The 22,503-nt window shown below is 50.8% G+C and overlaps 1 protein-coding gene and 1 non-coding gene across 3 annotated transcripts in view; both read right to left on the bottom strand.

Annotated features, from left to right (window-relative positions):
• Positions 1 to 22,503, bottom strand: part of PRKCA (protein kinase C alpha) — a 404,614-nt gene that overhangs the window by 7,522 nt on the left and 374,589 nt on the right. For both annotated transcript variants that reach the window (XM_043585073.1, XM_043585072.1), the window contains 2 exons: positions 14,231 to 14,338; positions 11,622 to 11,762 (listed from right to left, as the gene is read on the bottom strand). In XM_043585073.1, coding sequence (XP_043441008.1) covers positions 11,622 to 11,762; positions 14,231 to 14,338 — 249 coding nt within the window. The remainder of the gene's footprint in view (positions 1 to 11,621; positions 11,763 to 14,230; positions 14,339 to 22,503) is intronic.
• Positions 5,073 to 5,179, bottom strand: LOC122486196. Its single transcript, XR_006298053.1, has one exon. It is a non-coding gene; the product is annotated as a U6 spliceosomal RNA (small nuclear RNA).

A 22,503-nucleotide genomic window follows, 5' to 3' on the forward strand; every position in this document is an offset into this window, starting at 1 on the left:
GAGACAGGGAGGGGTGGGTTTGCACCGGTGATACAAATAATGGTATTCCCCACGTTGCAAATGATACCCTTCTGCCTGCTGGCATCATAGGGCAGCATCGACTAATTAACTAATCATAAGGCACATTAATTCTGAGTTAGCACGGTTTTAAACTAACCAGGCATTCCTGGATCTTTGCCGGAGAGCTCTAGGTAAACTGCGAAGGTGGTGGTGGTGGGGTCTATCCCACTCCCTCGAGTGTGAAAGGGCAGAAGAGCCGTGCCCCCTCCCTGGGCTGCTATGAAGGTTAAGGGTGCAGTGTTTTGCACAGAGCCCAGCATGCAGTGAGAGCACAAGAGTTGCTGTTATTTTTGTAAGGCCGGTTTAGTCTCACAGACGGTAGTTTCCCACCTCCTCTTTGACATCTTTCCCACCTTCTAGAAGGCCTCTTTGAGAATCTAGCTTCGTTATGGTTTTTCCACCTTCTTATCATCCAGTAGACCCTGCTCCTAAGTCTGTTGCAGTGGAAAGCATGTCGTGAGTCCAAAGTAAGGTCTTCATCATAACTGACGGCTTCCCTTTCTGGGGGGGGGGGGTTCATTTTCGTGAGTGGCCACCCACTCTTTTTAAATTTTTTTTTTCAACGTTTTTTATTTATTTTTGGGACAGAGAGAGACAGAGCATGAACGGGGGAGGGGCAGAGAGAGAGGGAGACACAGAATCGGAAACAGGCTCCAGGCTCCGAGCCGTCAGCCCAGAGCCCGACGCGGGGCTCGAACTCACGGACCACGAGATCGTGACCTGGCTGAAGTCGGACGCTTAACCGACTGCGCCACCCAGGCGCCCCGTGGCCACCCACTCTTAACGGGGTTGGGGGGGGGGGGAGAGTCCACACAGTGACTACCGTGTGGGGATGTGGATGTGGGTGTGGGTGTGGGTGTGGAGGGAGGCAGAGGACTGTGTGGGGCCCTTGCAGCCACTCTACGGAGGCCCCACGATTGGGCCTGCTCGTCACATGGGTCCTGCCTCCCGCATGTGAGACGGGCAGTTGTATTTGAGGACGATGTTTTTTGGGAACGTGATTAAGCAATACCCACGACCTGGAAGATTTCATGGAAATCCACTCTAGGTGCTCCCAGAGGCTGGGACATGCGCTCCCTCAAAAAGCGATCGTTCGCGTTTCTTTTTCTATTCGCTGATCACGCAAAGGTGAGCAAGAAGAAACTTCTGGGAAAACTAAAAGGCGAAGTCTCTAAAAGGAAGAGGAAGGCAAGCCAAGGTAGACTGTCTTCCGTCCATCCCACTCTAGGCTTGTGGATGTGTTCTGGGAAAAGATGGCACAGGTCTGACCTTTCCTGTGAGTACCATTTTTAGGGGATTCGCAGATTATCTTCCAAAGGGAATTCCAAAGGCCATGGCTCAACTGCCACGTAAACGAAAGAACTAAAAGAAGACTCCCCAAGATCTAAAGAGGGGACCACACAAACATCAGCACCGAGAAGCCTGGGGAGAATTACTCCTAAGGGCTGCGGCAGCTTGCGGAGCTAATAACGGTAACGTGTGGGGCAGAACCCCTCGCTGCTTAGAGCCTCGTGCTGTGCAGGTTGCCAGGAGAGCTAAGGGGGCCCCCGGAGACCAGGCCAGTCTAAGCTCTGCTTGGTGTTCACACTGCACGGGAGTGGGACTGCTGGTCTCGAGACTGCTTGCCTCCGCAAACCTCTTCCTTTTCCTTCCCACTCTACTTCATTCTAGAATGTTCTCTGATCCTGAAGAGAGAGAAATCACATTCCAGCAAAGAAAAACCTTTCTTAAACCTATTCACTGAGGTGAAAGGGCAGGCTGGGAGCAAGGAATAAAAAAGCTGCTCGTGTATTCCAGCCAACCATGGGCAAGAAAGCCCCAGAAACGCTGGAGGCTAAACCTGAGGATCAGATGGGATCCAAGACTCAGAAGAACTTCCTATTCTGAGGAGCTCCTACCAGACGGATGCCACTTCCCTCCCCCCCCCCCCCCGAACACAAAGAGCAGGGGAGGGGGGTTTTAATCACAGGTTTGGTACTATGAGAAGTAGAGTCTATTTTTCCACCATTTCCACTATTTCTTTTTAAAAAAAAATTTTTTTTTTCAACGTTTATTTTTATTTTTGGGACAGAGAGAGACAGAGCATGAACGGGCGAGGGGCAGAGAGAGAGGGAGACACAGAATCGGAAACAGGCTCCAGGCTCTGAGCCATCAACCCAGAGCCTGACGCGGGGCTCGAACTCACAGACCGCGAGATCGTGACCTGGCTGAAGTCGGACGCTTAACCGACTGCGCCACCCAGGCGCCCCTATTTCCACTATTTCTTAATGGTTAAAAAAAAATGAGCCTTCCACAACTCTGTGAAATTAGCCCTGAAAGAGACAATCTCCTTTAAGTCAAATTGGAGATGATCTTGACCTACTCATTTTTCAAGATGTTTGTGTGGAGAACTGCAACCATCCTCAAATCAGCACCCATCAATGGCTGAAAAGGAGAATGAAAATCAGTGCTCTTTGGATCCTTGGGGAAAAGATAAAGACTTCAGCAAGGTATTTACTACACTTCAAACATAGAATAGGTTCTTCCTGCTGTCTGCGGGCCAACCTTACTCATAACTATCGGCTCGTGGGCAGGACTCAGGTGCCATCTTGGATGTTAGAGGCACTGGTGCTGCCTGTGAATGACTGGGTGAGAGCGCAGGTGAAAAACGACGCTGGCCAGGCTACACACACCTTCTCGACCTTCCTCAGGGATGATGCAAGAAGGTTATTACCACGGCCACTGGAAGGGCAGCTTCCACCACCGCGTGCGACAACGGGCAGGTTTGCGTGGGTCATGGCCTCTGAGCCCTATGCCACCTGACAACCCACGACAGATGCAGGCAGCATTTGCTACGTGTTAGCAAAACCTCTTGGCAACTCGCACCGTCCTCACCTCCCAAGGCGACCCATGCCTGTCACCAACCGGGGCTTTTGCCATCTGGGATATGAAGGACCACATCGCTGGTGTGGAACCAAAGATGGAGGCGAGGAGGGCAACAGGGGGCAGCCCAAAGCCGGCTGGGCCAGGGTGTGAGCCCAGGCAGGTCCTCTGGTACTCGCGGAGAGCACAGGATGTCGGTGTTTACAGGGCTGCATTTGACCCCCGAGGGAAAATGGGAGGTACGGTGGGGACAGGGACCGACTAGAGGTCAAAAGCCCGTGGTACAGCTTTGAGAAAATCACTGCACCTCTTTGTATAAGAACATCCACCTTCCAAAGCTATCTCGCGGATCGAGGGAACGAGGGTGTGCAATCCTTTCTAAATGCTCAGGCACGATACAGCCCTAAGGCACAGCACATACAGCACGCACCCATGTACAGGGCATGTCATCAATACGGGAAGGAGGAATGAACACTATTGGTAACACTATTAATAAGCTATCTGCCTCCCTTAGCTCTGGATTCAGGACATAACTCCTTTGTTGCTTTGACGTTCTTATCCATTTGGTAAAATCATAATTGATAAAATGACCCCAGAAGTCAGGCACGATAAAGAGGTGACAAAGCACAGAAAAGATGCAGGCTCCAGGTGGAATTTGGGGTCACGGCGCTCCCCATCCAGGGCTCTGGGCAGCACATGATCCACTCACAGCCCTGTGCCCCCTGTGGAAGGGCCGTGGGGAGAGACTGAGCCGGCCCCGCGCAAGTCGGCTTCTCGAGATTCTTACCTGGGAGAGGCCACCGAGAGTGCACAATACATGTGTTGGTCTCAATTCTGTCCTTTACCTTGGTGTCTCAGTCATGTAGAATATAACCCCACGGTCACTGGTATGGGAATTAGGGTGAGTATGAGTAGCTCGAAAACACTGCCATTACAAAGCAAACCCAAAGGAGCAGGCAGAGCGCGGAACAAAGCAAGAGTAAAGGCGCGTTGCAAGACGGAGGAGAAAGGAAACTTACAGAGGTGGGGAACATCTCTGGCAATTACCAGATGTAGCAGGATAGGCTTCATCTTAAGGGAACCCATCTTTCAAGCCCCACTGTGTGGTGATCCTAGTGGAGCGTTAGTAACAACACTGCATACGTCTGTGCACAGCTTTCTGACTCGCGGTTGGGCGCAGACTTCATTTAAATAACCAGCAGCAGAAATGAGCGCGAATATTCTGCTCTGGGCCACCTGGGAGGTCGTGTCCACACCATGGAACCATCCAGCGAGGGGGCTGGGGTCTCGGGCAGCAGCCCTTTGTAAGATCAGCATGCTCGAGGAACGGTCTTCCGTGCATGACCCAACACAAGCAGGAGCACACGCTCAGGGTTAACAAGTGGGGTTAGTTTGCTCGTTTAGTCACCCAAGGATCTGGAAATGTGCTCACCGAAGGCCTGGATGACCACTGAAGCCAGTGCATTTTGGTACAGAAAGTCTGGAGGATGAGAACGGACAGAGGAAAAGTATTTGGAAAAGAGTCAGTGTCTGCCCTGGGAACTTGAGGGTCAGAATGGCCCGTGTCAAGCGTGCCACAGACCCACATGTGCTGGCACAGAAACACCTCCCAGATATACCGCCGTGTGAAAGACGCGAGATGGAAAATGGGATGCGTGGTACCTTGCTGTGTGTATGATCACACATGCATACAGCTTTCCAAAGGTTACAGAAGGGATGGTGAATACTGGGACCAGTAGCTGGGGTTAGGGGTGATAGTGTCTTGTCATTTTTATGTCCATCTTAACTATTTCACCACAGAGTTAGTATTTTAACATTTATTTATTTTGAGAGAGAGAATGAATGAGCACGAGCAGGGGAGGGACAGAGAGAGAGAGAGAGAGAGAGAGAGAGAGAGAGAGTGAATTTGCTGTCAGCAAAGAGCCCAATACGGGACTCAAACTCACAAACTATAGTATCATGACCTGAGCTGAAATCAAGAGTCAGATGCTTAACTGACTGTGCCGGCCAGGCGCCCCTAGTTATTATTTTAATAACATTTTTTAAGAAAGGGATTAGGACCTCCTTCACCTCCTGCCAACATCACCTGTGGTGAGAGACTGGAGACAGGTTTTCGTTTCTTAGGTGAAATCAAACAAGTACTTATCTGTTGCCTCAGAGCGAATCTCAGGAAGCTTCGTGTCATTCTTGTGCAGGGGCTGTGCTAATCTTCTCCACGTCGTTCCAATTTTAGTAGACGTGCCGCTGAAGTGAGCACTAGGGCCGATCTCAGGGCCAGTTGCGGTCCAGAGGGAACCGGTTCTATGGATGGGTTTGTTGACAGAGACAGGCTGTAAGCCACCCATTAAATGCGTGGGTTCTTGTAGGTGTCAGAGCCATGTGTCCGTGAGGGAAAGGCTCTGGCTTACCCCGGACCATATTCTATGGAGCAAAAACTTGCGCTCCATTTGGTCTTCCTTTAGGAACAGCCAGCGTTAGAGGATTCCAGGCTCCTTTTCCAAAACAAGGTGTTGTGATGACCAGTGTTGTCGGCAACCTTCACTGCAGACAGGGGGGGGGGGGGGTCGTCAGTTCACACAACTTGAGGCACACGGGGTCTGCATTTATCCCGTCCATCACCACGGAAGCGCCCTGAGGCTTGCACCAGAGCCGCTTATTTATATCGATTACGATTTTAAACGTCTCATTCCTTCCCATTTTTCTTTCCAGCAGAAAAGCACGTGGGAGAGGAGCAATCAGAGAGGAGGCAGACTCCTCGCCTCTCATCAACCAAGTAGGAGCGGTCTTAGGCTGGCTTCAAGGCTTACGTCGCACCCGAGTACACCGTGAGGTGGCCGATTCCGGTCTCCAAAGGCTGGTTAGGGCTCACATGTTGTTGGTGAAGCTCCCTGAGTCTTGAGAAATCTCTCAATTTTATTTAGCGTCACTCTCGTTGGCACCACTGAAAGGCCGAGGGAATGAACCTACCTGTGACCGGAGAGAACGGAGGACCGGCAGCCCAAGGCATTGAGCACTTAGGCAACTGCTCCAAGACCCTCCTTCTTCTACCCGATGGCTGCGGCTCCGTATAACGACCTCTGCAGAGCGACTACTAAGAAGAACACAGTTACCGTGTCCTACGTTCTAGGAAATCCACACGGCACATGTAGCTGTAAAGAGGCATCGCGTTTGCAACCTGCTCTCAAAGAACAAAGCACACACAATTGTGTGTCTGTACACATGCACGCTCAGAGATGTAGAGAAAGAATGATAAAGCAGAGGTGGTAAAGTGTTAACACGTATGGAAATCTGGGTAAAACGAATACAGCAGTTCTTTATGGGTTTTTTTTTTTTAACTCTTCTGCAACATTGAAATTGGAGGTTATCTCAAAACACATTTTTTCAAGATTTAAAAAGGCACACGGCACTGACTTCAATAGTTAAGCCACCATCCAACTTCCTAAACAAGCTGATGACACTGAGAAACCCCTTGTTTTGTTGCACTCCACAGATGCTGTGTGTTTCACAAACGGAAGGTCCGTGGCGTGCCAGCAACAAGCGAGTCGACTGGCGCCGTTTTTCCAACTACATTTGCTCACTTCCGGCCTCTGCGCCACATTTCGGTCATCCTCGCAGTATTTCAAACGTTTCCATCGTTAATTGTGTTTGTCAGGGCGATCCGTGATCGGTGATTACAACCTGATCAAAGTTCAGGTGACGCTTAGCATTTTTTAGCCACACGGTGTTTTTCAGTTAAGGTACGTGCATTCTTTTTTGAAAGACTCAAAGCTATTGCACACTTAGTAGGCTACAGGGTAGAGTACACATAACTTTTATATATGCACCGAGAGACCCCCAAACTCACTGACTCTCTTTACTGCGACATGCCCTTCATCGCGGTGGTCTAGATCTCGAGGTGACCGGGAGAATGAACCTGACCGTGCAATCACACCACAGTGGCACCTACACTTGCTCTCACTGTTCTTGTTCTCTTTGGCTCTTGCTCCAAGGATGACAAAGTCCTGATGAAAGTTATTTTTTTCTCCCCTCTCTCTTTTTGATCAAATAAGGACAACAATTTCCCCAGAAAGGCTCTCCGTGACAGACAGGCCTATTTCCAAAGTGCTCTGCTCATCTATCAACTCCAGAACATATTTCTCGGTGTTAACTTTATAGATTAATCTTTCTCTCTCTCGAATAACCATTTAAGTATTGTGAATGCTTTTGGCTTGCCTGTGAGCTAGCTATTCTGCTCCTCCGTGCCAATGGATAGAATTCAAACACGAAAAATCGATCGACGTTCCACTTCTGAGAGTTCCGTGAACTGTTATTTATCATGGGCAGGATAAATGGGCATCTGAAGGCGGTTCTTGGGCACTATATTCACATGAATAATAAATCAGGGTAAAAGCCTACCCAATTCAAAGCACCACTGGATCAGAATCGTGGGCTCACGTGTGCCTCCAAGGGCACACTCAGCCTTTGATTTTTCTGGCAAGACAGAAACAATGAACGCTCCTTCTCTTGGTGGGATCTCAAGATGCTGGGTCAGGTGGGCTGGGCTACGTCACCCTTTCACGGGGGCCCCCTCCTCATTTATCTGACGCCATGGGGAGGTCGCCTGGCCCCTGGCATTTCCCCCTCAGCGACTGAACATTAGCCTTTTCAGGAATGAGATCTGCTTTAAACTTTCAGAAAAGGTACCTTCTTACATGGATCTGCTGAACGTTATTAATAAGCCTCTTTGATGGCCCAGCCTTGTTGTTCCGAATGCTGATGGTCCTTGGGTCTGTGGATCAGAGGCTCTTCTGCTGTTGTGTTCTCTTTGAGAGAAAACAGAAACCAGCCCGCTTTGTGCCTTTTTTCCATCAAGAAGAGAGAGTTATGTGGCTGCCTCCTCTCCAGGAGAGCACAACACAGCTGGTTTTGTTTTTGTTTTACGACATAAACCAGTACATGAGTGACTGTTCCATCTTCCAGGAAATCACCTCCACCTTCACAACTGTGCACGGTGGCCTTCTGGGGGGACAGCGCTGCCAGGACTGGGCTCTCCCAGGGTGGGCTGCCTCGGGGCAGGTTCGTGCTTCCTGTGGGCTCTTCCCCCACTGCTGCCACGTCTGTGCCTGGGCTGGGCGCCTCTCAGCATCCAATCCTGATGGATTCACCCATCCTGAAATTTTGCATTTTCAGTGGCATTCTGGTCTATCTTCAGTGATATCACTTTTGTAGGTAGGAAAATTTTTTTTTTAAGTTTATTTACTTATTTTTGAGAGAGACAGAGATAGCATGAGCAGGGGAGGGGCAGAGAGAGAGGAAGAGAACCCCAAGCAGACTCTGCACCATCAGTACAGAGCCCGATGTGGGGCTGGAAACCATGAGATCATGACCTGAGTGGAAGCTGAGAATAGGGAGCTAAACCGACTGAGCCACCCCGTTGCCCTGTTAGGCAGGAAAATTAAAAAAGCGGGGTACTACGGGAACCCCGGTTGCTCCAAATAAGCTCTGGGACTTCCCTCGACTCTCAAAACCAAAAACCCACACCTCGTGATTTTGGAGTCATCTTTCATTGGAGATTCCAAGGAAAATTAAAAGCTGAGGCAAAGACGAGCATCCGGGTTACATGCACAAACTTCATCTCTGGAAGCACCCTGCAGATGACTGGGGGTGCTTGGGGCCCTACTGCTGGCATTCGCAAGGACCACGGGAGCTGGGCGCCAGGAGGGAATGGTCCTTAATCCGATAAATCTCAGGGAAATCGATTCAGTGGCACTTGCTGAAAAAGCATGGAGCAAACTTCCCCAAGACAGACTGGTTTAGCCAGACAGGGCCACCGCCACCGCTCACAGGGGCGACGCTCTCCCAGAGGGGTTCGCGGCCCACGGGCAAAGCCTCGGGCAGCACCGTTTCTGCCCGTTTTCTCTGCCGCGACAGAGAGGCCCGCATTGCAGCATCTCTGTTTGAAACGACAGAACCGCCCCTCAGAGAATGTTCCGCTCAGTATTTTACCCGGAAACTCTTCTGACTATTCAACTAGCTCTGGATCAGGGAATGACGCTTGTCCCTGAGGAAGGGGGGGAACGTCAGAGGGTAACTTTAACACGTCGCTAGCTCTCCTCGACGGCCGTGTTGACCCCAGGCGGAGTTTGTGCGGCCTCGGTGACATCCGGACGCAGCCGGCTTTCTGCTGTTGTAAATGTCCTCTCTGGCCGCCCGGACTGTTCGTGGCATGTGGTCCCTCTGAGGCTGTGGAGACGCCCCCCTTCACCCGAGACTGGGGGCCAAACTCTGATGCTGTGTAGACAGGCAGCATGGTGTAGAGACTGAGGGAAACTGAGCTCTCCGGGAACCAGAACTTTCTCGTTGACCTCTTAGCCTTGGAGTCTCTTCTGCCCTGGGACAAAAAGTCCGCGGTTCACTCCTGCAGCTGCTCGTTCCTAACCCCCAGCACTGCTTCACGTCCCCTGCTGTCCTGTCCGCTGTCACCGTGTATGCTTTCCAGCTCCTTCCTTTTCTGCACAAGGTCTCCAGCAAGACGTGGGCTTTTGCTGGGAAAACTCACTGTGAGCAAAGGGCGTTTCTCCTTTCCCTCTGACCAGAGCTCCCGCCAAGTGGGCCCTTCACACGAAACCCTCCGGCTGTAGGGCCTTGGTCCATGATTCCGGCTTCTGTAGGTGAGCTTGGGGGCCGCTTCACAGCCAGAGGAAACTGCTTCTTCCTTTTGATTTTAGCTAGCCCTTCGTTAAAGCCAAAATGAAACAAAACACCAAAGAGCCACACTCCAGGAATAAACAAACAGACACACACTGCTTGTGGCTCAACTCCCTGCTGCGGTCGAACTCGGCCTGCAGTGACTTGCATGGCCCCCGGGGAACAGCTCAGTCAGATTCTGGCTCCTGGACCCATGTTGCCCTCTTGTTCCCCTACATCGGAGTTTAGGGCTGCAGGGTCCACATAAAGGGGGAGACCACGCAAATACACAATTTCTCCTGAGGATGAAGTGGAATAAATAGGAGACGTGTTTTGTGGCTGACTTTGTTGCATCTCGCCTCTTTCTGGAAAGCGACAGACAAGTAATGGTATTTCGCTTAACACTTAAAGCAGGGTCAGTGTGGGATGTCTACGCTGGTCCCGTAAAGAAACTGTGTTCGATGCTACTGTGGACCTTTTATACTTAAGAAGGCTAGATACACACAAAAGGGAGAAAAGAAAATCCCGAACAGAATGTTCTGAGACTGCCTGCAGCATAATTTATGACTGTCCTCACCACCCCCCCCCCACCCGCCCCATTAAAACCAGGTTTTGCAGACTGAAGGGAAGGGATCCGGGGAGAACCCCCTGGGACCTGTGTCCAGGACGGGCTAAGAGAAGGTAGGGTGGCAGACACAGAAGGGTCCTCTCTGAAACGATGACTCAGGACGAAGTCAACTGACCTGATTAATTTTAGTTTTCCTTCAGTTTGTTCTAAGAATATCTCGGAAAAGTAGCAGTGGGCTTACCACCAGCAGTTTTATTCTTGGAGCAGAGGACACATAAGCAGATTTGATGAGGAAGTTGCTGCTCTAAGAATAAAGCTTGTGCCAACCAGTCAGGAACTCAGCCACCCCAGGGGGGTCCCTTTTGCCTGCTCACGGGCGCCTGTCGGAGGAGACAGATGTGGGCTGTGGGACACAGCTGCTCCGCCGTCTCGGGAGCAGGGGCCCCGAGGTCATGGCCCAGTGCCGGCAGAGGCAGTGGCAGAGCTCGAAGGCATGATCCGCTGGCCCCCAGAGGTGGGATGCGGAGGGGTAATGGAGACTCCCCGGGAAGCACTGAAAAGCGGCAGGTGGTATGAGTGAGGAGGCCCGTGTCTTAAAGACTCTCGGTTCACCTCTAGGGATAGAAACGTTAAGACCGGCCGACGCTGGTTACCACCGACAACCAGGAGCCTGGCAGACGGCGGTCACTGAGACGGAGAGATGGTGCAGCGCGGGGAAGGACACAGGTCCCGGTGCCAGAACACCGCCAGCCAGCTGTGTGTCTTCGGGCAAGTTACTCAGCCTCTCTGTGCCTTAGTTGTCTCAACTGTACACTGGGGACACCGGGACCCACTCTGTAGGTTGGCTGTGAGGGTTAAATGAGCGACGGGGTGGGCCTGGCGCCCGGGGTTCGTTAAACACGCGCACAGAACGGGAGTCCTGTGGGAAGAGCCTCGACGGAGGTGGCCAAGCCAGAATGGTGGCTGGCGCCCACTCCTTGCAGCGGAGGCCGTGGCCAGCGAGGGAACGGCAGCCAGGGCCTGCAGAGGAGCTGGCTAAACTCTGGTTACGCTTCAGGTGCAAGGCGCACCCAGGAGAGCCGCACACACACAAGAGGTCCTGTCAAGGACTCGGAGCAACGGTTACAGCCCCGCTGGGCCTGTGAGTCCATGAAGCCCGATCCCCAAAGCAGGTGTGCCCCCACCGCTCTCTCGGTTCTGGGGTGGGGGGCACTCCGCAGCTGCCCTACTGGTGGGCACGGGCCCCCGTCCCCGCCGGGTCTGTGCCGACTCTGAAAATCAGCAGGAATCTGGGGGGCTCAAGCCACAGACTGAAGGCAAGGCCGGTACCTGGCCTTTTTTTTTCCCCCACCCTGCAGAGGTCAGGGGTCACCGGCCTCCTCTCTCCAGAGAAACGGAGGGCGCGACGACCCCTCTGGGATTCGGGAAAATGGGGCTCAGGAGCAGGCCATGTCCCCCTACTCACCACTTTGGGCTTAAAGGGCGGCTGGATCTCCCTGTTCTCGAGTTTCTCCCAGTCGATCCTCCGGAAGAAGGCGTGCTCCCGCACGTCCCTTTCCCCCTCGGGCCCGCAACCCAGCCGCTTGCCGGGGTGTTTGGTCATCAGCTGAAAAGCAGCAGAAAAGAGGACGCAATGTATACAGGTGACGACAGCGTATCGTATAACCGAGATGTGCCGAGAGCACAGAACCTAAGAATCCTCCCCACGAAGAAACAAAAGGTAACTAACTATGTGAGGGGAGGGACGTGTCTACCTGATACGGGGAAATCTCTTCACAGCGGATGGGCATATCAAACCGCCAGGTGGCACATTTTTAGATGTATCACGCAAAGTTTGTTGATTCTACCTCAAAAAAGCTGAACAACAACAAAAAAATCCGCCCTCCCCCACCACACACACAAAAAATAGGAGAAAAAGAGAATGTTGGACAATAGTGCCTTCCCTTCGGTAGCTCTGCCCCCCAGCCCAGACCGTGTGGACGCCCGGAGAGCACCCCAAGAAATCAGTCGCTTGTGCAGACTGACCCCCAACTCACAGATACGGTGCAGATAGTATGGGTCTTTCTATAGTGATTTGTATGATAAAGGAAACAGGGAGACAATCTGGCCCCACAGCCAAACAGAGGAATTTAAATAGGTGTCTTCATACACTATCTGTGTCGAACTGCCTTCCCAGATGTCTATAAAAGTACGTGTGACAAGAGGTATGCCATCACTGAAAATTGTGCATCTCATGTGATACTAGTAACAAGCATCAGATGCCTGTTTATTGCTTGGACCAAACCATATTAATCGAAGACTCGCGGGTTTGGCAAAGTAAATGCCAGGACCAGCAGGTGACTAGTCAATTCCCACGTGCCTAGTGCAGGACGTGGAGGCGAACACGGGCCACCAGCTTGGAGGGCAGGGCTCAGCTCTCCCTGTGTAGATTTGCAAACAGTGCCTGGCCCTTGGAAGACAGGTGATAAATGCATCCCAACTGATCAAACCCACCGGAAGATGTTAGCAGCGTGTTACTTTCCATCTCACTGGGTCTGACAATAATTTTGTGGCCTGAAGCTTGACTATTAAAAACAGACCTAGTCATGAGCCAGTAATTTCCATTCCTAGGTATTTCCTCGACAGAAGCAGTTCATATGTTCCCCAAAATACACAACCTGGAAGTTTCGTGGCAGTTCTGTTTGTAACGGCTCCCGAAACTGATGTGGAAACAACCCAAAGGCCCAGCAGCAATAACACGAATGGATAAACTGTGCTGTGGTCACACAGCAGAAGAAACACAACAAGACAGGATGGAACCATAGACACAGGAAATGGAGAAATCTCACTATCACAGTGTTGGCTGAAAGAAGCCAGGCCCGGGGAAGCGTCCAATGCAAGACTGCATCTGTGTGACGTTCAGAACAGGTGACGCTAATCCATGCAGGGACAAGTGGGGACGCTGCTTACCTCAAGGGGAGGGGCGGAGCTGTGGGACAGGAAGGGAGTGGGCTTCTAGGGTGTCGGAAACATTCTCTCTCTTCTAATTAATTAAACATGTATTTATTTTTTATTTGAGAGAGACAGAGACAGCACAGGCGGGGGAGGGGCAGACAGGGAGGAAGAGAGAGAATCCCAAGCAGGCTCCATACTGTCTGTGCAGAGCCCAATGCGGGGCTCAAACTCACGAACCTCGAGATCATGCCCTGAGCCCAAATCAAGTCAGACGCTAACTGATGACCACCCAGGCACCCTTTAAAAAATTGCTCAGGTCATTATCTCGCAGTTTCATGGGTTTGAACCCCTTGTCAGGCTCTGCACAGACAGCGTGGAGCCTGCATGGGATCCTCTCTCCCTCTCTGCCCCTCCCCTGCTTACGCTCTCAAAATAAATAAATAAAAACATTAAAAAAATAAAAAAAAATTTTTTTTGGATGTTTATTTTTGAGAGAAAGAAAAAGAGCACAAGTGGGGGAGGGATGGGGTAAAGTGGATCAGAAGCAGGCTCTGTGCTGACAGCAGGGAGCCTGCTGCGGGGCTCAAACTTGTGAATTGAGAGATCAGTCAGGCGGTTAACTGACTGAACCACCCAGGTGCCCTAAAACATTATTTCTCTTGACCTGAGTGCAACTGCATGGGTGTGTTAGTTTTGTGAAAATCCCCTGATCTACGCACTGACGATTGGTGCCCATTTCTGCATGCACGGTTTATCTCAAAAAAAGAGAAAAGAGAATCCGATGAAGAATGACCCAAGGCACACCACGTTAGGCAACGGAAGAGAACCAACATTTTCTGAGCGCCCAAGATGACGTCTGGCAACTCAGGCCACAATTTCATGAGGTGGATGAGAAACTAAAACACAGCGCGATTAGCTGCCTGGGCCAGAGTTCCAGGAAGTCCAGTGGACCAGAACCCATTCTCCAGGCCGCCATATTTCCCACTGTTCCCCGGGGGTCACCACACTGGAGCCCTTGATGGCAGAAATGAGTGGCATGGGTTTGCGGTCTCTCTGCCATCTCTCTCAGAAGTGTGGGGAAGGGATTTCCCCAGTCGACCCCCTGGGTCTGTAATTATAAAAGAATTCAGATCTACTTACGCCTTTGCAGATGGAAACGGCCTCCTTGGACAAGGATTTTGGGTAAGAAACGTTATGCTCCATTATCGACTGAAACAGCTCGTCTTCATCTTCGCCATCAAATGGAGGCTGTTCCAGAAAACAGAGACATGGGAAAACACGCAGAGTCATTCAAACATGGCGCCTGAAGATCCCACTCAGCGCCAAGAAACAGACGGGGCTTCCCGGCGCACCACGGGCGGCAGGGTTAGCTCAGCGAAGTTGCTGGTTTATTTGATTATCTTTCATTAGGTTGGCGGTTGTGTGTTTTTCACTTTTTCCTCTGTCTCTTTAATTATCCTGCCCTGGGCAACCCAAAACCATCTTTAGGGAAAATGTTTTTGAGTAATGCTTTTAATGATTTGCAAATAAATTATAATTAATCCATTAATCTTGTAATTATGTGTTAAAAAATTTAATTATAATTAAGTTAGGTTACAGATGGCTCTGCGTGCAGGGGCGGGGGCAGGTGGAGAATGCCAGTACCTTTGGATTCTGAGCATGGGGCGATGGGGCCATCAGAACACGGGCAAAATGGACTTCCTCAGGTCCAGCAATTCACACCAGGGCCCTTCTGACCCAACAGGGAGTTGCTCTGTCGGGAGCCTGGCACCTGCATGGTGGTAGTGATGGGAGCTTAGTTTCTACTGGACATTTCCCTTTCCGCTTCAACCGGGTTTGTAGGAGGTCACGGCTTTAGAATCAGGAGGATCTGGACCAGAACTCTAGTTCCACCACCTCTTAGCTGGGTGTCCACGGGCGAGCGACCCATCTCTTTAAGATGCAGTTTTCTGATCTGTAAAATGGGGTTCCCTGGTGAGTCTGCAAAACTCCTGCTAGTTTATCACGGAACCATCAGGTGCCTGATGAAGGGCGGTGCCCAGTGGCACTGGTATTTTATTAAGGCACATGAATGGTCTTAGAAGGGGCTGCCAGAATTCTTGGGAGGAGCAGGTGAGCTCAGGACGTCCTTCAAGTTTTCTCCTCCGGCAGGTCTCTAATCCCAAGAGGCCTGGCAAATTACCTGTCACTCTGGAGGGACAGTACGCAGGATAAGTGGGTTTATGGGCCATTTCTTAATGTTTCTTTCTGGCTTAGCTAACCTTGGGTTTAGCAGAAGAAAGGCAGACCAGGGGTCAGCTTTCATACAGAGAAGCCTTGTATTTCAATCTCGTTGCATTTTCCTTCTCGTGGAAGAGAGGACTCTCCGTCACTTTGGCTGACATGGTTAGGGCTCTGCTAATGCAGAGTCCAGCTTGAATGTGAACTATACCGTGGGCCACAGATAGCTGTGCAGTAGTCAGCAGGATATCCCTTCTTGTCGAGCATTTCCGAGTAAGAGAGAGCATTGGAACCAAGCAGAGTGCTCCCCTTGAACCACGACTTGGATCATTCCAACCTGCTCATCTGACCCCCAGCCTTAGTCCTCCCCGACCCTCAGCCCTGAATAGGAGTCACCTGTGGGGTCAGCACACGGAAGCCACACCCACCAAAGGGAAAGCCACTAAGTCTACCAAGGACCTACCTTGGGACCAGGTAGGGAAGAGCAGGGGGTTGGGACTGGTGCCATTATTTTTGTTTTGTTTCGGTCTAGAAATATAAATAAATAGGCCTCTTTTCCAGTTGCAAGCACCTGGTATAAAGAATATTTAATTTGGCCAAAGCATGCAGGTGGGTGAGAAGAACTAAAATGCTCTGAGCAGAGCAGGAACAGCCCGCCATGGTGAGTGTCCCTGGGCAGAAGTAACATGGTGCCTGGATGCCCCACGGCAAGGCAGCTGGGCACAGACACCCGCTTGCATGTGCAGATGGTCACCTGGGTCAGCCGGTTTGTGCCACCTCAATCTAGAAAGAACAGAGCAGGACACCCTGCGGGTGTGAGTGGAGCTGCACTGGCCAAGAGCTCCACTGGAGCCCAGTCCTGCTGTCTATCCCACTACAGCTTCTCTGCCTGATATCATGCAACCCACTTCTTCAGGACACCTGTGATAGGACACCCACACAACATCCCATTTTCCCAAATAAGTGATCCATAGATGTGGCTGGTTCTTGGCCAAGGAGATTTTCATGGCTAAAGCAAACCTGATGTAGTTTCTGCTCAGGGCTGTGAATTGCACACATCCAGAGGGCCCCATTCACTCTGAATTTCCTATGTATTCATTCTCTACAATGTCATGGTGCCCGGGATGGGAGCCAGGCACAGGTTCTGCTCCTGGATAACCAAACAACACTTCTCAATGTGGCCCCTGAGGGCCGCTAGTTGGGAGAAACTACATACTTTGTGGATTTCAATGCAAAATGAAAATGTGGGCCCCTTATTAGATAATTATTAAGAATTTCAAGATGGCAACAGCAGATCATCAAACCAGATGCATGAGGCTCTTGGAGCTTGGGTCCCGTATGACTACATCGGTCACACGCCCGTGAGGCTGGCCAAATGTGGCGGACTTTGCTGAGCAGTGACAGAGGCACCAGGGAGAGTCAACTGGCCTTTTTGGTGATGCTCACATACTAGCAACAGGAATGCTCCAGGGGCTGGGTCACAGATAATCCAAGCCAAAGGCTTAAGAGAAATTCTCGGCAAAGGGAAACTCAGACAAACCATCTCCAGGAATCTTTCTCAGCAAGAATCTCCGCGTTTGAAGATGATTAGGTTGATACAGCTGCCTTTTCCCTGACTCTGATGTAGAAGACAGGAATTTGCGGGGTGGGGGTTGGGGGAATGTTCCATGCAGGGCACTGGGCTGTTGCAGCTGCTTAATTGTCCTCATGGCCTGGGGACCCACTTGGCCCAGGTGAGCTGTGCCTACTAATGATCAAAGGAAGTGCTTGGCCACGAGGCCCCCTCTGTATTCCCCCTGAGAGCAGGATACCTGGCTCCTGACACACCCCAGACAGCATTCCTTACAACTAGCGGGTATTCGTCCTACAGGATACCCCTGGGTCAAGTCTTGCACCCTTTACCCCCTTCTGGAGATGTGCATTAACATTTACATTTTTTTTTATTAAAAATTTTTTTTTCAAAGCTTATTTTTGAGACAGAGAGAGACACAGAGTATGAGTGGGGGAGGGTCAGAGAGAGAGGGAGACACCGAATCCGAGGCAGGCTCCAGGCTCTGAGCTGTCAGCACAGAGCCTGACGTGGGGCTTGAACTCACTAATGGTGAGATCAGACCTGAGCTGAAGTCGGACACCTAACCAACTGAGCCACCCAGGCGCCCCAACATTTACACTTTTTAAACGTTCTAAGAAGTCCTGCAGTAAAGAAAGCTGTTTAATCCAAATGCGAATCATATAGGCTGGGGATCAAGGACCCTGAGGGCCCTTGGGCTCACCTGTTGCGTTGAGATTTCTAAGCTAGAACAAAAGCCACACGACCACGTGTCCTTGGGGGCAGAGCCTTGGGGTTTCACCCTGCGTCTCATCCCTGTGTGGCCCCAAAGACTGGGGCCTCTCCCATCAGCGCATCCCAGGGTAGACAGGTGCCTCTATCCCTGATGTTCTGTTATCACCCACTTTGAGTCTGTACTGCCTGATGAACAGCCAGTATTTGGGACTGAGCAGCAGTAAGGACAGTGGCAATAGCAGTAACACGTGTTTTCAGGCTCCTTCTGTGTGCCGGGCACCGTGGGGAGCACTTTGCACGTCTCCCTCACTTAACCCTCCAAACCGCTGTATAGTGTATGTACAATTAAGCCCGTTTTACAGCTGAGTTGGTTGAGGCTGTATTACGTGCTCCGGCCAGGGTCACGGAGCTGGGACGTGGAAGAACCAAGATTCAAGCGCAGACACCTGACTGCGGGGTGCGGGCTCTGAGCCATTCTGAGCAATGCCAATGCCTCGCATTTGCTCCTGTGGGTCCGTGGTGAAGGATGGTCCCCTGGCATTGCTGCTGGTGGGGCGGACTGGGAGGTGCTCAGCTGCTGGTCCCCCCCCTCCCCCCCGGCACCTAAAGAGGGCGCCACTGGGGCAGGGGTGGGGGAGACCATTTCCGTATCCTGTATAAGGAGTAGTGGTTCTGAAAAGAAACAGGGGCAGTCGCTGTGGCCCTGAATCATTGAATCATTCAAGTCATTGTGTAGAATGTCTCTAGCCTAGAGACCTGGCAGGATTTCCCAGACTCATTCCGATTGCTATATCTCTTGCCTTTGCCACACGTCCTCTGCCAGTCATCAGAGGCCACCCGAGGACCCACGCTGATGGTGCAGCTGCCATCTTGGTCTTGCTGTAGTGGGGTGCCCTGCGCCAGGGCTGAAGTGCTCCAGATCTCATTGGTCAAAATCAGTCACGTGCTCTGTCCAATCACGAGTGAGCCGGGAGGTACAATCCGAACATGTGCCAGAAGGAAGACCCCAAATATCTGGTGACCAGCAACAATGCTCATCACATCAGAAACGCTCCCTGGAGTCTTCTATTGAATTAAAACCATGTATTCCGGCGGGGAGAGGGATTCCAGGAAGGTAGCACCCACATTCCCTTTACCTCAATGCAAAAACCGCTCTTACTTTTCTGGGAGCTCTTAGGCCTGTCACGTTATTTTCAAATAATGACGCATCATTTGGAGTTTCTTGTTTTTCATGGACTGTTGCAAACGCTTTCTCCGTGGCTACCGGTGTTCCCAGATTAATGCCGCTGAGCTGATCCATCATGCGTCAGGGACGGGCTCACTTGTCCAGGGGCATGTTTACAATGGCTTCCGGGGCGGCACTCTGAGGACTAGCAGCTTCTATAAACGTCTCTGTGCCATATGTCCTTTTTTCCTTCCCTGAATGACTTCCTAAGGTAAAACTTCCCTGGTGTGGGGTTATACAGCTGCAGAATGTGAACATTTTTATGGCTCTTGTTAAGTCTGTCCTAGTCACCCGGGGGAGCATTCTTACAGGTAACTGCTGCTTAGGCCTTGGCATTGAAGGCAGGTCAGTGGTGAAGTTATAATTATATTCATTTGCCTTCCCAGGCACCTCGGCTACCGAGCCTGGTGACCACAGGAGGCAATGCGTTGCGGGGGACTAAGTACGTGAACTTTTTGGATTGCTTCTCTCCCCCTCTTTCCCACATTCCCACGATCATTTTCAAATTTCTACAAATCTGGACTTTGTGTCTCAGGCCAAGCCACCTGTTAATAAGTAAAGTCTTGGCTTGGTGTAAAAATGTTCTGACCCAGCGGTGCCCTGCTTAGCAATATGCAATTTGTGAATTTTAGACAGACAGGTGAGGGATGACGGTTTACTCTTTTCCAAAATGGTTTCTAAATCACTTACTAGTTCTGCGGTTGATGGGGCCCTGCCGTGTTTGTCTACAGACCACTGATGACCAGTGGTGGGGTGGGAGAGCACCCAAGGACAAGGCAGGCTGAAGTTGGGGGATCAAGTACCCATTACCGGTATATTAGGAACAAAGACAAAGCATAAAGAACCCTGGTGGAGGGGATCTAAAGAGGAGAGGGCTGGTCCCTTTATGATGAAGCCTGGTGACCGCGTGAAGCAACGATATGCTCATTACAGTGCTGGGTAAATACTGTTTATGCCTGAAAGTAATCATATTTGTCAAGCAATCCAGGAACTGAAGAAAGACTCAGGCTGTTTATGTTTAACTGCCCCCTTGGCTGCTGACAATAAACATCGCAAATGAGGAGAAAATTGCAATAAACTATCTTTTCTGCTCATCTCTGGCCCTCTGTGATGAAAGGGGACAAATTTAGACCACAACCCCATCAGCAGCTTTATAATTAATCTCACTTTTCAATAACAGCATCTATACCCTCTGCTGGGCCTGGAGGCTCCTGCTGCTTTGGGGGGGGCTCTGGGTAATGAAGGCACAGAGCCTTCATTATCCTTTCTGGGCTGAGTCACAGCCCAGAAATACATTTAAATTTGCACTGAGTCACAGGGAAGACTAAGAAGTGGGTTTCTGAAATGAAAACACTGTGTTTGGGGCAGGCGCGGTGTGCATTCAGGGGAACAATGGCTGAGCCTGCCATTGTGCCTGAATGTGGGCTGCTTTCAAGACACCCCATTTAAAGAGTGTCACCATTTTCAATAGAGATAATGAAAACTTGAAGGAATCCTATCAGGCAGGCTAATGGAGTCTGAGAAGCAGGTTGGGAAATAGCAAAAATGTGCCAGAATGTTTATGGCAACACTGAGCATGGGGAGGGCACCTTCGAGGGCCTCAGGGACAATCCCCAAGTGACGCAGGGTGTTAAAATGCACCCCCAGGGGGACTCCCCTGCAGGAGGGCAGCACTTCCTGAGCTCTCCTCTAGGGAGTGAAATCCTCTAGGGAGCTTGGTGAGGAAGGAAGACGGGGGTGAGAGTGTGGCCTGGTGTGTGTGTCCTCGCGGGGAGGGGGGATGCGGGACTTTGCTGCAGGCCAGGCTCCTGCTGGCCAATCAAGAGTCAGCTCATTTGATCTCTTGTGCAGCGCCCTTGGAAACACATCCCATTTCCACCCACCCAATCTCTTTTGTTGACATATGCAAATGGGACTCAGCGAACACAGCATTTGTTTCTGGACTCAAGAGTCAGAGCATTCAAGTGGGACTGAGAAGGGGAACTCAGCTTTCTGTGCCTTCTTGAACAGCAGGACTCTGGGGGGCGGGCGATCATTCAAATTTTATTGTCAGAATTCTAAAGAGGGGAAATTAACTCAAGGGGCAGGCCCCTTGCTGTTGTCTCACTGATGGTGGTTCTGGATAACCCGCTTTTCTGTGCTTAAAAAAATGGGGGGTATTTGGCCTGAGATGAATATTTTTATTGGGGTTAAAAGCCTAAATAATCACAAACCATTTTACTAGCAATCAAGTCTTAACATCACTTCTCCGTTAACGACCAAATGCAGCAGGCTAATGCCCTGAATCTTTTAATACCTAAGAGGCTACTTTAGATCCAAAAGATGTAAGACAAGGGCGTCCCACCCCAGAGGGAAAGCCAAAGGTCTGTGATGACTTTCATACTCTTAAGACCTGGGCTTCCCTTCCCTCGCAGACCTCAGTTCCCACTCCCTCTCTAGGCTACTTTGCTCTGGACACACTGGTGGTTTCCTGTCCTTTTTTAAAAACACGGCCACACACTTCTACCCCAGGGCCTTTGCACTTGCTGTTTCTGTCTCCTGGAATGCTTTTACTGCACATATGCACATGGGCATTCTCTTACTTTTTTCTGGTCCTCACTTTAGCTACACATGAGGCCCTCCTTGGCCGTCAATAAAATTTCCATCTCCTCCAGCACTACATCTTCTTTTCCTGCTTTGTTACTTTTCCTCTTAGCTTATCACTATTCTGTATTTTCCTTATTTAGCTCGTCTACTGTCTCTAGACTGGGGGCCTCATGAAGGCAACGGTTCTTGTCTGTTCTGCTTATAGTGATAACCATGCACACAGTACACATTCAAGTATATGCTGAATGAATCCACAAATGAGTCAATGGATGTCAAATGCCAGAAAGGGTGATTCCCCCCACCCCCTAGCCTCATCCCAAGGAGCAAAGATTCAAAGATTTCCTTGGGCGTAGCTCAGCTGCCCACCACGGGCATTTCTTTCCGTTTTCTCTAAGGCTTTGGCTATGGAAGGTCAGACTCCCGGACATCAGGACTTGAGTGCTTGGGAATTCTAAAAAGCTGCTCAGGGCAGAGTTGTTTTTAGGTAAAACGACAGAGATCTGGTGGATAGATGCTCACCCGACCTGCTTCCCCTCGCTGAGCTCACAGGTACACACATTCTGCTTCCCAGCCCTTTGCGTCTCAGTGAGGGCCATGCGGCCAGCAGGCTGCAGGAAGGACAGAGGTGCACCACGCCTCCAGGCCTGGCCCCCGAAACATTCTGTGCAACTTCCTTTCTGCTCTGTCTTCACTGGCCAGTTGAGTAAGGAGGGGGTCACTGAAGGAATGTGAGCCCCTAAAAGACGGCAGGGCCAGTGAATGAAAGAAGCCTGCCCTCGAATGGCCATATGGACAATGTAAGATAAATCCGTGTCGTGTGTTAGACTGCGGAGACTTGGGGTTGCTCGTTAACGTGGCCAGTGCGATTTGCCCTGACAACACAGATATTAAGGCCATATATTAAAGAGCGCCAGCCTAGGCAGTAATCCCCCCGCTTATCTGACCTACGCAGCCTCCCTCAGAGAAACCTAATCTGTCTTTTTTGTAACTGGAGGTTCAGCCTCCATGGACTTTTGTGAAAATGACAATGAACTGCCGAGAGTTAGTTACGGAGAGATGGGAAGGAGCTATTAAAATTATTCTTCAAGTTTTACTGTC

The sequence above is a fragment of the Prionailurus bengalensis genome, chromosome E1 (assembly GCF_016509475.1).
Source record: "Prionailurus bengalensis isolate Pbe53 chromosome E1, Fcat_Pben_1.1_paternal_pri, whole genome shotgun sequence".
Taxonomy (NCBI): Eukaryota; Metazoa; Chordata; class Mammalia; order Carnivora; family Felidae; genus Prionailurus; species Prionailurus bengalensis.